Source organism: Colossoma macropomum, unplaced genomic scaffold (assembly GCF_904425465.1).
Source record: "Colossoma macropomum unplaced genomic scaffold, Colossoma_macropomum, whole genome shotgun sequence".
Classification (NCBI taxonomy): Eukaryota; Metazoa; Chordata; class Actinopteri; order Characiformes; family Serrasalmidae; genus Colossoma; species Colossoma macropomum.
The window spans coordinates 1,350,351-1,367,819 of record NW_023495386.1 but is presented as its reverse complement, the minus strand read 5'-3'; the positions used below and the strand labels follow the sequence as shown (position 1 = coordinate 1,367,819).

The following is a 17,469-nucleotide window of genomic DNA, read 5'->3' as shown; positions in this document are numbered from 1 at the left end:
GAGCCCTGCTAACTAGCCCTGCTCTTTTCTAACTTCAGGATGCACACCTCTAACTGTATAATGTTCTCCATAAAGCACAGAACTAACTTACACTTCTCACAAATGAAGATAGTAACACTGCTATCACTAGTGACAGAGAGAAAAGCATAACTAAACATGCTACTCTCAGAGCAAAGCAACAGCTTGTGGTCTGCCATACTGATACTTACGTTGTTTCATCTGCCTAATTGAGTCCTTTACAGGTGTCTCGCTAATCCGATGAGAGAAGAAGTGACTTCTAAAAGTTGGTGGTTGTAATTAATTGCAAGTAATATGTGACAGTGAATTGAGTACATATCTGTTCGTAACTGTCACTTTCATGCCAACTAAGAAAAACCAATGTAAACATTTATAAAGGCTTATTCTGACAAGTGGCAGTTGTCATTTCAGTGTCTTAGGTGAAATAACATCAAAACAGACAAAAGCTGCCCAAGAATGTTGGATTATTCCTTTATAAATGTCTGTGTAGGTATGTTATGTCAGATTTCACCAAAGGCTTATGTAGGTGTCATGTAGCCTTACAAACAATGCCCCTCAGTAAACCCAATCATCATCCCTTCAGATGTGGTAGTGGACAAAGCACATAAATCCTGAAGTGAAACTGAAGGATACACTTGATAAAGTGTAACTTGCATAAAAGTATTTATATTTTTACTTGAGTTAAAGTACTAATAATGCTTGCTTATAAATGCACTAATCAAAAATAAGTCCTCACATACAGTACTGTGCAAAAGTCATGAGTGAAAAATTGTTTATTCATTGTTGTAAATTATCTCAAACAAGCTGATGCTCTCAAGGCATGCCACTTCACCCTCTAGAATCTGATATTAACCTAAAGGTCTTCGTTAATCTACCTCTTTAGGATTTTAGAATGATAAATAATGGGTATCATTCAGTCAGTCACCTCCCTCCACCAGTAAACATCCAGGGAATAGACATTGAGAGAGTGGACTCTTATAAGTACCTGGGTTTTCACCTCAACAATAGACTGGACTGGTCAGATAACATTAGTGCACTTTATAGGAAAGGCCAGAGCAGACTCTACTTGCTTATGAGACTGAGGTCGTTTGGAGTGCAGGGGGCTCCTGAGGATCTTTTTCGACACAGTGGTGGCATCAGCCATCTTTTATGGAGTGGTCTGCTGGGGTAGCAGCATCTCAACTGTGGACAGGAAGAGACTAGACAAACTCATTAAGAAGGCCGGCTCTGTCCTGGGAAGCCACTTAGACCCAGCGCAGGTAGTGAGAGAAAAGAGGATGTGAGCCAGACTAGCATCCACGCTGGAGAACAGCTCCCACCCCCTGCATGAGACTCTGTGGCAGTTCTTTCAGTGACAGGTTGCTTCACCCCAGAGTTACAGCGAAGGAGCGTTATTGCAGGTCATTCCTTCCTGCTGCTGTTAGACTGTACAACCAGCACTGCTCCCAGTAGAACCCCCCACATTAGACCTCACACACCTACAGCACACAACTCAACTGTGAATTCATCACCGTTTCCAGTGTGTAATATAAGCAATACTCCATGTGGAATAGTTGTAAAATATCTCTATAGTGTAAAGATTTTTTGCTTTTCTATTGATAATGTTTATGTTGCCAACTCCTCACCATTCCCATGTATAATATAAATCAGTATTTTATGTGCAATACTCTATATGCAATTTGGGTAAAATATCCTTACAGTGTAAAGATTCTTTGCTTTTTTATTTATAATTGTTTATATTGTTAATGTTTGTGAAGGATAGAGTTTATATTTTATATTGTATTTTTTTTACCTTTAGTATATATATATATTGTCTATATAGTAACAAGTAACAAACTGTAGACTTGTTAAGTAATTAACAAGGTTAATTACTTGTTTGTTAATTCTCTTCTTACTACTTCTTTTCTTGAGTGCCTTGCTATCCCGTTGCTGCTGTAGCACTGTGAATTTCCCCGGTGTGGGTCTAATAAAGGATTATGTTACCTACGAAATGTGAGTGTACTGCACTGAATAGCTCAAGCTATTTTTATTTTCATTAATCAGAGCATTTGCTAAATACATTTGACTGTGGACTTTTATTTATAATCAAGAGAAACAAAAAGGTCAGTAATATGGTCTCAACAAACAAGCAGAAAAGAGAAAAAGAGATGTTTTCTCTCACTCTCTTTCTCTCTCATATATTTCGCTCTCTCTCAAAGCTGAGGAAGTTCAGGATTTTGGTCTGTTGCTCAGTAACAGTCTGGCAGGGTCACACTCTTCTCACATCTTCACACACATCCTTGCCAGGCACTTCTGCTTCAGATCTGTGTGTGTGTGTGTGTGTGTGTGTGTGTGTGAGGGAGAGAAAGAGAGATAGAGATGTTAGGTGAAATAAAATACACACTATGAATCATTTATTCTGTTTATTGCACAAAGTAGCTTCTGTAACCTGACAGTGTTCAGTCTTGCTGTTTCCCTGATCCCCAACTTTGAGATTCGACCCAACCTGACCAGGCCCAACATGTACTGCTAAATTTGAAACTTGAATCCAACCCAAACCTGCTTGCAAGCGCTAACAGAGATGAATTATCATAGATACGATTTTACAGTGCTGTCTTTTGTTAGAACGTGATTGACAGAAAATGCCATGCTGGCATAAACTGATATTTCACACATCTGTAATGCACTGTTTCGGCACAGTGCGAAATACAGGGGTTCCTAGGGGGTCCTGGGCCCCCTAATTAACCTCTTGACGTCCCCCTGAATGTCTCAAAATCAAAACCCTGGGGCGGGGAATGTAATGCTGTCTGTTAGGGAACATTGTTAGGGTCATTGTTTAGCCCGCTTCACCCACAAAAATGGTGAGCTTCTGCCTTTGATATTCTTAACTAACTAGTGATGCAGCACTGGTCTGCCTCAGGGAGGCGCTGTTGCAAATTGGTTCAAATTGTTGCAAGCTAGTCCTTAATGGCATAGCAATGATAACTAATGATACACTATGAACTTTTCATCAACCCAACACATTACCTCTCTCATCAGCCATGGTGTGACTGTGACTGAAGAACTTCTAATTATTCTATATTTTTATCTTTCTATAATTTTCTCCTGGACTAATTCACATCCAATTTACCCACTAGTGAGGACCCTCCCAGTCACACGATACCATCAGCACTAAGAGGGCAAAGGCAAACACAAGCTTCCTCCCAGTCATGTGAAGCCAGCCACCACATCTTTTAGAACTGCTACTAACGCAATTTCATTGGACAGCTGAATGCGCTTTGAGGAGAATGCTTCATCCTTGCTTTCATTAAGGGAAATGTTCACCCAGGTGATTTTCACCAGCATGACAAATACTGGAAACTCAACTTGAGAAAATTAAAAAATGTAAGTTAGAGCTACTGTTACTGAAGTATAAAAGGTTAAAGCTGAACTTAATTGCAATAAACAAAGTTAAGAATACTGTGACAGCACCTCATGCTGTTAATCAGAGCCTCGCCGATCCTCAATTTCAGTTTCCGTTTCCTAAAAGCCTTAGCCGGCGCGCAAGCCGCACTACATCGTTGCTCCTAATAATCAGCTACACATTCAAGTCTGTCTTCTCCTTATTCACCTACACCACTGGAATATTTTATTTTAAAAGTTTTCATCAACATCTTGTCTGCAGTGTAGACTTATCTCCATTGTTTTGCAGTATAGATAAATGTAATGTCATTGTGCCACTGGGGTTGTCCTAAAGTAAGAATAGTATTTAGGAAATTTTATCAAGTGATGATGCTTCTGAATGCTATTTTACTATTACCGAGAGTTAGAATAAGATCTTTGTCCACACCAACAGCGTTTTCTAAAATCTTTTTTTCCACACTAGAATGGAACTAGAAAATTTCATATTTCATACACCTTGGCATTCAGTAGGCTTTGACTTGCAGGCAGTCAAACCTTTGTAATTAAACATTGCATATAAATTCAAAGTCCAAATGCTGTCAGAAAATAAAAGCTTAAAAACTAAGAAAAGTACCACTTGCTGCCATGGAGTTGTCCATGTTGGCATGGCTATTCCACTGTCTCTGAAACATTGACACAGTCCTGATCAAGCACAGCATCTTTTCAATTCATTGGAATTATGCCATTTTTTTCCAAACCTGACTTTAGTTAATGATCACATATCTTTTAAGTACTTTTGCAGTTAAGGTGATGCCCTAATTTAAAAGAACTGAACACACACAGCATATTCTGATGCCTCTGCACTAGTTTAATGAAAAAGTAAAAGTGAATTCAGTTGTAAACTCAAAATGTTCCTAAATTGCAAAGTGCACCGAAACAACTCAGTGGCCAACAGTATTTCAACATACATAATAATACTTGGTGGTCAACATGCAAAAAAACTATTTATTCTCCTCTGACTAACTTATTGATTCATGGCTGTCGCGCACACACACAGACACACACCATCTTAGCTGACCTTAGACACCATTAGTCATGTCTGGTGTACTTTAATGAGAGATCTATTTTTCTCGCTCTCCCCCGTCTTACACACACACTTTAATGAGTTCAGATTCCAACGCTTCTTACGGAACAAGTGCACACACACCTAATTTTCTTTAACGAGGACGCCTCTGACCCTTGTGCATTTGTGTTAGAGAGATGAAGGGAGCTTTGAGTTGTGTTCTTAATCGCACACTTTAGAGAGATTGATTAAACGCGAGAGAGAAGAAAGGAAAGAGGGAGGAGAGAAAAAGAAGAAGGAGAGAGAGAGCATCATTACCATTGTCACACTACCTGTCCCACTCTAGAGCCTCAAACTCCAGCTGTTCTATGCTGCTAAAACTATGCTGTTCTCTTGGAAACTGCTGGTCATGATCGTTTGTCCTTTGTTCTCGACATTGGTGACCCACTCAGCATCTACACTGACCAGTTATCTGTTAATGAAAGCAGTTTCTAAGGAACCAAGAACCTTGTTTTACGTTTAAGGGCAGGATATCATTTTCCTTGCCAAGCTTTTAGTCGTAGCAACACTGTGTGTGTGATACAATGAAAGACAAGATGTATGAAGGTGAGTGTGCAAGAGTGTCCATGTGTGTAATTTTCTAAACTAAAACATTGTTACTAAAGGAAGACATACATTTTTTTGAAGTGCAATGGTGAAAAGTACAGTAGTTACAAACTGTATTTCGACATCTTAACCACTAGTAAACTTTAATGGTTTTATTTCATAAAATGTTGAACAAAATATCATTTTTTTTCAGAGAAAGCAGTTTTAATGCAGCATCAAACTGATGGTAGACTGTGTGGAGAAAGCCCAGAAAAGAATTCCAACCAGACTGCACTACGGTCACTGTAAAGTGCAGAGGTGGAAATGTCTGGGGCTGTTTTTCTTACAATTGTGTCAGTGAGCTTGTATTCATTGATAGGATCAAGAACTCAGAAGTGAACAAAGGTATTCTATATGCGGTATCAGCAGCATAATGATCTGAAGCACATCAGGCGCCTTGGAATGGTCTGTTTAAAATAAATGCCACTTGGTGTGCCATTTTGTTTTCTAACACAATGATTGTAATACATTTATAAGTATTGCATAAATGTCCAAGTGCTTTTTGGGGCCACTGTGTGTTTTCTTATAATAAAAGAACAAAAGAGACCTGTATTAAGAGATTTTCATCTTCAGAATCTTTAGGCTAATTCTGCTATCAATTACATATTTAATTATATTCATCCTTCTTTGTTTGCTGCTGTTTTTGTCCTGTTTTTTTATATGGTATAAGATTGTTAACTGGAGTTTTTAAAAACGTTGTAACAGTTTTTGTGAGTTTGTGCCGTTGATATCTGCCGTGTGCTACTACTTACTCCTGGAGAAGGCGACTCTTCTCACACGACTGCAGACCTCTACTGTGTGCTTTTCATACCAGAAATGGCTGTCTATGCAATAGCTAAAGAGGGAGAGAGAAGTTAGTGAGAACAATGCAACTGCAGTACTCTCAAGTGTACAATTGACTGAATTATGAGCTTGTGTGAACATGTGCTACCTTTTGACAGTGGTTTTGTTACATACACCCTTCTGCAGAGGCTATATGTTATTTCTGTGGAGCAATTATCTGGCTATACTTTCTACATTTACTATCTATGGGTATTTCAATTCTGTGAGTGCTTATGTGGCCATACACTCTGTAGCATGTATGTGTTTTTACCTCTGCAGAGAGGTTTTGTGGCTGTACCCTCTGCAGAGGCACTGGGAGAAAAACTTGCACAGCTCGAACACACATGGCTGCAGCTTTATCGCGCTGACCGTTGGACTGTCTCCACTCAGGTCCTCATTCAGAGTATCCTTAAGGTCCTCTCTCTGACTTCCTCTATAGAAAAGTTCTGATCTCCATGGGCAACCTGCCAGGACAGCACAGAATCTCCCATAGCAACAGAAATGTCACCCTGCTGTTACATTCTTCTCAGTCTTGTTTAACCATTTGTTCTTGGCATTTGTGCCTTGCTGGGAAGCAAGACTGATGACAGGTTATCTTTAAATCAAAGCATATAGTGAGGGGCCTTATCTGATCCAGTACATCACATCATCTACTGTACACCTTGAAAAAGGGCTTCTTCAGGGGTTCTTTAAGAAAAGCAATGGTTATATATAGAATAATGACATCTTGATGAACCATTTGAATGTGCAGATTTTTATACTATTTTTATTGAGTGGGGTTGTCACCACAGTTTTTTACATTATTTATTACATCAGTTATAAATCCATAATTATTGGTGCCCTTGATAAAGATGATAAAAAATGTGTTTGTGGTTGATGAGCTCAGTGTCACACTAAAAATATGAGGAAATTCTAACCTTTAAGGACTTTGAAGTACATTTCAAACCATGTGCGTCACAATTACTGGCACCCCTAGAAACTATTAAGAACAAAATCTATTCAATTGATTGTTCAGGAGTGTTTAAGCGGTGATGCGTGATTTCCTGTTTTCACTGGGAAAAATATTTAATTGTGATTTTTCTGACCAATATTGTGATTTAAATGTGATTATTTTCTATAAATTAAGCTCCAGGTCTTTTTTCCTCAAGAAGACCAGTGCGTCTATTTTGCTCTGACTCTTGGCTTGAATGGCTTGAATGTTGAATGTAGTGTGCCAGACTACTAATTCAGAAGCTCCGTGTTATTAGGTTAAATTTACACTGTAAAAAATGGCTCGTCAGTTTAACTTGAAAAAATTACTTGCGTGGTAACAAGTAAATGAACTAGTTTCATCCAACCTAAATAAATACTCTGAATGAACGATTCTTTCAATCAAAGTAATGTTTTGAGTTGAATAAAAATAGTTCAATTGCTTCTAACAATATGAAGTAGATTTTTAGGTTGATCTGATGAGCCATTTTTACAGTGTACCCACTTAAATTTGTTAAGACAACATAAAATAATACAGAATATAATCCAAAATCACCACTTTTGTGACTTGAAAATTGCACTCTTTCACACCTGTACATAAACAATTCATGGTTCATCCCTAAAGCAAGCTATGACCACACCTGAAAATGCTAAAATCCACTTTTAGGGCAATAATTAAAGCCTGTGTAAAGTAAATTCAGAGATTTGTTTATAGACACATTATACATGCTAGAAAATAATTGCTAAAAACGTGAAAATACTGTGAACTTTGTAGTACTGAATTGCGGAGTTGGATTGTTAAACGTGGCTGAAGATGCACTGGAACCATTAGCATGATCTTAACACTGTAACGGTATAAAAACAACAGCGCATTAGAGTTTGCAAAATAAGTTTTTTCCATGTTATTTATTGATAGCCTGATTTTATTAGCTTATGATAGTCAGTAATACGTATTACTAGCTTGTGTAAATGGAGAAAAATATTACCATTCAGTTGCAGACTGAGAGGAACGAGGTTGATTCTCGGGTAGTAATGTTAGTATGACGCTTAAATTGGCTTCTTGTTTGCCAGCTTTTTTTTCAGATTTTCCCATTCCATTTTAAATGGTGCAGCAGCTGCAAGCTAAAGTTTTGGGAGAGGCTGCACCTTTCCCACGATTGGGTGTGGTTTCAGCAACTTCAGCTGACATGCCCGTGCATTTCAGAGCAGAGAATAATGCTTTTTTTTACACAAGTTTTAAACCTAATTTTATATACTTGGCGAACTTAAACTTTCAAATTTCGCTGGGTGGTTATTAACACATGTTTCTGTGGTATGACAAACTCAGAACAATAACTACTTTACCCGGACGTTAAAGAGTTTAAAACAACTGGAGCTGTAGTGAACCTGCCTGGCTAAGGACATTTATTTTGCCTCCACGCACAGTCAGGACGATGTTTGGAGAGGCAACAGTTTCTTACAATAGGAGATTTGGAGAAGGTTGTGGAATTCTATTAGACACCACATATATGCCAACAAATTATTTGGAACACGTGTCGGAAGAATGTCTTTTCTCACATCTAACCACAAATATCTGTGCCATAAACACAGTTCAGTTCCAACCCAAATCTAACACACCTAATACAGCAACTAGCTCAAAGTCTACTCACTGTGATTGTAATTTCCAGCAGCAAAGTAAACTACAGCATTCTTAAGTAATACAGTATGACTCACTGACACGCGCTGTAGTCATAGAAATGAATAGCAGAAGACATTCCAGTGAGACCAGGCTTTAACATGAGGTCTTTGTGCCCTCTTGTGGTCAATGTTGTTCTCACATGCATTTACATATAATGCCCAGCAGGGGTCTCTCTCTCTCCTCACACACATATCACTCAGCGAGGACCCCTGAACCGGTAAGAGCTTTTAATGTGCACTGCAACAACTGAGAAGTCAATATGTCCCTCACAGTACAGATACAAACAACTGTGCTCTGAGTGTGTGTGTGAGAGAGAGATGGAATGGAGTTGTGTGTATGTGTGTGGAGATTTTTAATGTGCTTTTAACCTTCTCTGACCCTGCCAGTCAAACCACTCTCCAGGGGAATTAGGCAGCGTTGCCATGGACACTATCACTAGCACCATCCAGCCTCCTCTCAAATCAAATCATCGCTGTGGCAACACATTAACCCCTCCTGGGCACCACTGAACCACCACTGGCTCTTTATCTGAATTAGGGGTCAGAGGTCAGTCTCTGACAACTCTATATCCTCCATTCAGCCAAGCTGTTGCATGTGTGCATGCGTATGTGTGCATGTGTGCTCTCTAAATGTAAAACTGAAAAATGTCAAAAGCTGTAAAATGATATTTATCCTGATTCTGTCTTAGGAAAGAATCTGCTGTTTAGTTTTTTCAGCTTTAAAAGGCCCATATTCTAAATTTTCCTTGCATTTTATGTTTCTTTCCTCTGAAATTCACCTATAAAGTTTTGTCTGGCTTTATGTACCAAAAAAATTATCATTCATTTAATTCATGACCAATTTCCATCCGCTCTTTATGTCTTAGACTTAGGCAGGCTGTATTTGTTACTGAGCTCTGTTCTGATTGGCGGCCCTGTATTATGCTTCAACAAGAAGCAATGTGGGCTGAAACACTCCTTGTAACTTCACTGTGAATGGGTGGGAGTAAACAGATGTAGGCTGAAGGTAGATATATGTAATTGAGTTGGTTTTTGTGACATCACAAAAACAATGAATTCAAAGCAGGCTGTTTTTTTATATGGACTAAAACAGTGTTTACATACTACATTAAGCTCTTTTATTTTTTTAAAAAAGGGAGGAAAATTTGTATTTTTCACAATATGGACCCTTTCACATTTACTTTTATTATTTATTTAGCTCATTTTTGGTCTTTGGTTATGGTTAATTTTGTTTTATGATTACAGATTAGAATTAGGTTATAGCAATCATTATGGTTAACAAATTTGGTTACAATACCAGGTCAATGGTTAGTTCTCATAAATGTAATAGTTCAAATAATCTTTGTGAATGTGAGGAGTGATGGCGTGGGTTAGGCTTTAGGTCAATGTTACCTAAAGGTTTAAATAACAGTTTGATTATGTTGCATTTGCATGGGGATGCTTAATACATTAGGGACATGCATTCTGATTTATTTTTGATTTTTATTGATATATCCATAGGATTTACTAGATATTTGGTTAAGGAAAGAAAATAAGCTTTGCGCCTGATATTAACATGCCATAATACAGAAACATGGTGGTGCACTTGTGCTAAGGGGCTAAAAAATGTATAAATTCCTTAGTGTTCGCAAAAATGTAACAGCCCACAGAGGCATACGTTTAAAACATGTCTTATTATTTAAAAATAGCCAAGGGACATCTTTTTATCACTGTGCTTGAGTAAAAGAGAGTTTACTGAGCTAATGAGCTAATGCTAATAACAGAACTGGTGATGAGGAACCAAGATGCTAGTTTGTTGAGATAACACTGTGAACAGAGACACTGAGAACATTGTTTTGCTTCTAGCTAATGCAAACTAGAGTAGTTACCCTAGTTACAGGGTCATCGCTATGTTCCCAGGGTTCTGTTCTATTCTAATAACAACATCTACTCTCCATTTCAATGCTCTTTTTAAGATGCCCTTCATGTCCCTCACCATTTCCACTTGCCCTCACTGTTTCCCATTATACCATCTCAAAAAGGTAAATTCTACATTCCAACTTCTCAAAAAATGGTTTGGATTACAAAGTCTGCTTAGCTAGCTAATTAGCTCACTGAGGCTAGCCTAGCTGAAGCAAGTGCCCTTGTATTGAAAAATCTGCTGTGTTGTTCCTTTTTTGACTTTTGATGACTCCATGATGTTAACTAGGACCTTGGGAACTTTTTCATAGGTTCCCTTAATGTATCATATCAAGGTATGATGTATCATATAAAGAACTGAACATAGGACCCTGGGAACATTGTGCCCTCAACATAGGTTTGCTCCTCCACTAACTCTGCCTTCTCAGTCACGTCCTCAACAAAGCGTCATTAACATGTTCATGTTAAGGCACCCATGTCTTGTTGTAGCATAGTATAATATAATATACTTATTCTAAAATACGAGCAAAACTGTCCCACTGTAGAGCCCTTTCACTGAATTGTTGGCTTGTGTATTTTTTCCCTGACTGTCCGTAATAGAATGTAACAAACAGGTGCATCAGGGATAGTTAACCAAGTACTTTAATAGCTGTACATATAATAGAGCTGTATGAAAACAAGTTTTAAAAATATATATAGTATGCCAAATGTGTATGTGTGAGGACTGTACTTGAGTACCTGGTTTGTCTGTTGGCGGACCTTTGGTGGTAGCTGGAGTGGTTGTCGTGGTATCAGTAGTAGGCCGAGTTGTCATCGGTACAGGAGTGGGTCGTTTTATTGCTGAAATAGCAGAGGATGTTGTCCCAGAAACAAAAGCCTGTGTAGGTCGTCCGGTAACAGTACTGAACGGTGGTGTGGTTGGTGGTTCAGTTGATATGGGCACACTAACTTCAGTGGTTGTCTTGGAAGCTGTAGTTACTGTGGGTACTTCACTGAGTCTGGCTGTCATCAAAGCAGGTATTAGGTGAGTTGTCATGGGAACAGAATCCAATGTACCCATGCTAACACTAGAAGGCACGGGTGTTATGGGAACAGTAGTTGGTATGGTTTCGGAGGTACTTTGCACAGTTGACATGGGGCCGCTGGTATCCACAGTTCTCAAAGCAACAGCAGAATGTTCGGTTACAGTGGAAACAACAGGTGTAGTTGTCATGGTGACAACTGAGGGTTGCGTGGCTATAGAAACAGCAGGGGATAGGGTAGAAGATTTAGGGGTACCTGTGGGTAAAAATAGGAGAGGTTAGAATTGACTCTTAAAATAAATAAATAAAAACAGTAAAAGTAATAATAAAAATAAAAAATTAAAAGTTATAATTTTAATTTTTGAATTAAAACAATTAAATGTTCTGGCATCAGCAGGGAAATGGGAAGTGAAGGTGCTGATGATGCTCTGGTACCCTCTATTAAGAATTGTTTAACTGTTTAAAATTCAGTGAGTCTAGTGTGTCCTATAGATGTTTGTTTACTTATATTTTCAAAGTCTTAGCCTGTCATATTTTTTCCCATTTTCGTTGATTGTGTGTAGATGCACTTAATAATCCAATAACTGCCGAAAATCTGATTTTGTCAGTAATTTGTTCAACGTGTTTATATGTGTTTATATGTGTTTATATGCACTTGGATAATCAGAGAATGATAAACTCTGAGTCTACATGAGTCAGGCAATTATTGAATTTCTGATTCACATCCTACCAATAAACTCATAGAATAGGACGTAACTCACAACTCAAACTCCTTAAAAAAAAAGGAGTCCTTTTCCACAGAAAACAATGACTGTATATAATCTAGAAGATGAAGAACATTTCAAGTTCTTCATTTTGTGAAGAATTTAGTTAGTTTCAGCTTCCAAAAGTGTTTTGTTGCCATCTCACGGCTGCTGTGTTAAACGCTACTTGGGACAGTGCTTTGCTTTTGCACATGCACAGACTGAGACAAATGAAAGAAATCAGAGTAAGGGTATACATGCACTGAGAAACCTGATTACTGAGCTAAAATCCAGCTCTCTTTATCAGATTTCTAGAATTCAATAATTTAAAAAAAAAGCCTTAATCCTGTCTAAGAAACCAGAGTATGCTGTTTCCATGATGACTTGAGTAATCAGATAACTGCCGAAATCTGATAATGATTGTGTTACTGGTGTGCATGTAAACACACTCACTGTTAAAGTTTTTTATTTGATTTGAAATTTGATTTTTCAAATTTTCTTTGTCATTAAATCAAGATGTAAATAAAGTCATTCCGAGTGGTTTGATGTGAAATGCTCCATTCTAGAGAAACTAATGGAGTTGGAATTGTTCACAGAGGTGTTGATAGGAAGCAGACATCCGAAGTGTTTAATGCTTCTACTGGCTACCTCACAGAAAGGTATTTTTAAAGTATGCATAGTAGAGAGGTAGATGCAGAGCGTTGTAAGGTAAAGTACCCAAAAAAAACTTATTTCTTCACCATTGTAAGTATACAAAATATTATTAATTATACAAAAAATAAGTGGAATTCTGCTTTAACTTTGTGGTTAAATTAAGTGTGTGGCTGCTGTATTGGTGGCCCATGTAGAGCTGTACTGTCACCCCTGAATGATAACATCTGCTTTATCAATATTATCTATTTACTAGTCATGACATGTTCACTTTGAAGTAAATTATCAAAACTATTCAGTTAAATGAAAAAATGAAAAAATAAATATTTGACATTTTGTATGACATCACTGTGCATACAGTGAGAGAGAATAGTTTAGATGTAAATACTCATATTCGTTATTTATTTCAACCGTCCGAATTCCCAATATCCTGTGGTAGCTAAAATAACAGTAACTTTGTTTACGTCCAAATATTGGTGGTCCTGATTGTACGTTAACCAACAAGATTCTAATTTTGGACTATTTGAAATGTTCATGTAAGAAAAAGGGCAGTTGGCATTTTCAAATGGCATAAAAAGGAAGAAAGTGTTGTAAGGTTTTGATATGACAGTAATGATAAGTGGATATTGACCAAGGCCGCAGTAAGTCAGTTAATGGCCTCAGGCTTGGAAATTTGAAAATTTTTTATGATGATTTATGTTACAAAAAAAATGTATGACAGCTTAACAGTGTCGCCAACTTGGGTGAGGAGTGAGATTATCAATTTTGCATTCACAAGTGCGTCCACTGTCACACTGAAAAACACTAATTTGCTAACTCATGTTCATTAGCATGTAGACTTGTTTCTTTAACCAGTTGGTCTATGGCTCAGATGAGAGAAAATTCACTGAGCGAGAGTAGAGTTTTAGTTAGTCCACATGTGTTTTCTCACAGTGGATAAAGTGTGTCAGATCACCATAAACATGCATTATAAACATTATAAATATATAAGTGATCAAATAAAGTCAAGGATACATGTATTAATACTGACAAATTTAAGCATGTCAGTAGTGGAGCTGAGGAATTTACCATGTGTTATCCTTGTAGGATGGAGCGGTATCAGAGAGGTCCGGATTTCTATAGCCGCACTCGAGCAAAATTGTATCACTTCTCCTCTATAATTATGATATGACCCAAACAGATGTTATCATACAGAAAGAATAAAAAATGCGCAGGTTTGCACAGTATGTAGATCCCTACAGAAAGGTCCCTACAGTGAGGCATAAACCTTTAAATCAATGATGCAAATCATTACATTTTAAGGTGAAGACATATTTCAGGGTTAGGGTTAGCCTAGTAGTAGTTATGGTTAAGGTTTAGATAATTCTCCAAGAAATGAATGGAAGTCTATGTAATGTCCCCACAATTTACAGGAGCCGATGTGTGTGTGTATGTGGGTGTGTGTACCTTTGTGTGTGTCCTCTATAATGGTGTGGTTGAAGAGTGGAGGAACAGAATCCCACAGCTGCGACAGATCTCTGTCTAAACAGACAAAGAAAAGGCATTGAGAAAATGAAAAGCACAAAACATGCGTCACCTGTACATGATTCCTGTGGATCCTTAAAGTGTTTTATGAAGTCTCTAAATAGATTTTACTAAAACTAAAGGTAAAAAATGTCTAAAATGTCTTTTACTATAAGAATTATGCTATATGGAAAAAAATATGTAGACACCTGACCATCACACCCATATAAGCTTGTTTCATCTCATTCTAAAACCATGGGCATTAATGTTTTTTGCATCACATCCTTTGCAGCTGTAACAGCCTCTTCTCATCTGGGAAGGCTTTCCACAGGGTTTTTGAGTGTGTCTGTGGGAATTTGTGCCCATTCAGTCAAAAGAGCCAGGTACTGATGTTGGAAGAGAGGGCCCGGTTTGCAGTCATTCCAGTTCATCTCAAAGGTGTTCAATGGGGTTGAAGTCAGGACTCTATGCAGGCCACCGGTGCTCCATGTTATCTATTGAGATTGCATGGCTATGTGCTTGATGTTATTTACTTGTTAGCAATAGTATGGCTGAAACACCTGAACACAATAATTAGGGGAGTATCCACATGCTTTTGACAATATAGTATATTAAATTGTAAAGTTTTACATAAAGACAGAGTTGTAAAGAGTTATCATGTATATTAAACTAATTCAGAATAGTCTGCCAACTAAAAATATCTATACAACAGTGGTCCTTTTAATGAATGGTTAGAGGACAGCAGAACTGTAGAGAACATAGAGCAGAACATAGGATATATATATATATATATATATATATATATATATATATATATATATATATAGGGTCAGTTCTATATAGCTCAGGGTCAGTGGACCTTATACTTGGCATTATTATAGGCTTGGCATTATACATGGTGACCTCAGGCTCATGTGGGGCTGCTCCAGAGCATCCTGTTCTGTTGTCAGTGCTTTTCTATGGAGACTATACAAGCTGTGTGTCCATTTGAACTCCTGTGTCAGAAGTGTGTGCACCTTAATGCAGCTGAATTGACTAATAAGAAGGGGTTTCTACAAACCATTGAACATACAGTGTATTTTGTGTGTGTGTGTATATATACACTGACGTGCCAAAAGTCATGAGATAGCAGCGTGTAAATTGATTATGAAGTGCCTTTACCTCAGGGGACAGCTTGGGATCGCCCACACCTGTAAAAGTTGTGAGGTGTTATCTTGTGGATGAGACTGAACACTGGCCAGTGTGCTCATGGCAATTCCATGTGAATTATCAGAGTTCAGATGAGGCATGATAGTGGGTGCCAAACGAATGGGACATTCCATTTCTAAAGTTGTGCAGGCATTTAACATTCCTCAATCCACAGTGTCACGTGTGTACTGGGAATGCGGACTCTGGCAGAAATCACATCCACATTCAATGCAAGAGGTACAATGTGTATTCCACAAGTCAGTGCAACGTTCTTTAGATTCCATGGGATGGGAGTGGAAGACCAACCAGAGTGCCTGACCTGGGCTCATGAGGTTGCTAACTGGAACCTAGAGGACCCTAGAGCAACATGGCGTGGTCTGATGAGTCACAGTACCAATTGTTTTGGGCTGATGATAAGGGTTTGTGTGTGGCCCAGATGTCAACAAGGCACTGTGCAAGCTGGTGGTGGTTCTGTACTGGTGTGCGGTATGTTCACTGGTCCGCCTAAACACATCATTGACCAGTGACCGCTACGTTTCGCTGCTTAGTGACCATTTGCAGCCGTTCATGGACTTTATGTACCCCCACAATGATTGGATATTCCAGCGGGATAATGCACTGTGCCATCAGGCCCAAGTTGTCCAGAATTGATTTGAAGAGCATTCTGGAGAGTTCCAACAAATGGTGTGACCTCCAAGTCCACCTGACATGAGCCCAGTCAAACATTTATGGCATGTGGTGGAGAGGTCCATTGGCACCTGAGATCCTGCACCTACAAATACCATGGAGCTATGAATGGCTATCCAGACAGCATGGCTCAATATCCCTCCAGACGTCTGCCGTCCACTTGTGGAATCTATGCCATGTCAAATTGCTGTACTTCACCAGGCTAGAGGGGGTCCTACACGGTTTCTGTCCCGTGACTTTTGGCATGTCAATATATATATACGTTTGAGTTTTGACTGATCTGCTTAAATAAAATAGACATTAATACATGCCATATTTGAATTATTTTTCCTTTGTTGAAAACATAAATATATCAATATGCACTGAATTTGAATGTAAAAAGTGTTACTGTAAATTCACAGAAGCAGTGTTTTGTGTGTGTAGATGTTTGTGTGAGTGTGTATTATAGTTGACCTGTTTTTCCAGCCATTACACAGATGTAGATGCAGTCTGAGCTGTTCTTCTGGCTAACTGCAGCAACAACACAAAGAGGCATTAGGAGTTTAGCACACACACACACACACACACACGCACATTTGCTCAGAAAGGCATTAGGCTGTCTGAATTGGTAGGGGTAGAAGAAAGTTCACTACAACATTTCCAAGTGGCAAGTATTATGGAGGGTCTCTGAGCAAGCTGAGCATTTTGCTTGATGAAAGGTGTAGTGGAAGTGGGAGGTGAAACATTATATTATTAGGAGTAAACTGCAATTGAAGATTGCAGGAAAACAAGAATTTTGTCTTTTTTAATGCTATGATATGGTGAATCCTGTTTACTATGACCAGGGACCATTTAGTGAGACTTATTTTTTAAAGAAATCTGCGGGGGCATTGTCCCAAATCTTCAAAGTTCAGTCTTAGTTGGTTGCATTTTCCGCTTCTCATGATCCAAGTAATCCCAAAGACATTCAGTGATGTTGAGGTCTGGACTCTAGGGTGGTCAGTACATTATTCTGAGAACACCAGCAGCTACTTTGTTTGGTTTGCAGATTTTCTTCTTGTGTGCCCTGTTCTCAGTAAGAGCTACTTGACAGACAAGTGTGTGCATGCTCCGCTATAAGTAAGACGCAATATGGCCGCCACTTTATATCCGTTTTTTGTTTGTTTTGTATTGTTTGTGTATGTGTTTTGTTGTTTCCCTGCTGGCTAAGGAGTTTGCTATCATATCCACTGAGACAGCAGCC

At 38.4% G+C, this 17,469-nt stretch overlaps 1 protein-coding gene across 1 annotated transcript in view; it reads right to left on the bottom strand.

The window, feature by feature from the left end:
- Positions 1 to 2,277: 2,277 nt before the first annotated feature.
- The window catches only part of LOC118801973 (HERV-H LTR-associating protein 1), a 31,003-nt gene continuing 15,811 nt past the window's right edge, over positions 2,278 to 17,469 (bottom strand). The window contains exons 8-14 of the mRNA XM_036562388.1: positions 16,701 to 16,757; positions 14,316 to 14,390; positions 11,510 to 11,731; positions 11,192 to 11,293; positions 6,180 to 6,372; positions 5,839 to 5,921; positions 2,278 to 2,321 (exon numbers count right to left, since the gene is read on the bottom strand). Coding sequence (XP_036418281.1) covers positions 2,278 to 2,321; positions 5,839 to 5,921; positions 6,180 to 6,372; positions 11,192 to 11,293; positions 11,510 to 11,731; positions 14,316 to 14,390; positions 16,701 to 16,757 — 776 coding nt within the window. The remainder of the gene's footprint in view (positions 2,322 to 5,838; positions 5,922 to 6,179; positions 6,373 to 11,191; positions 11,294 to 11,509; positions 11,732 to 14,315; positions 14,391 to 16,700; positions 16,758 to 17,469) is intronic.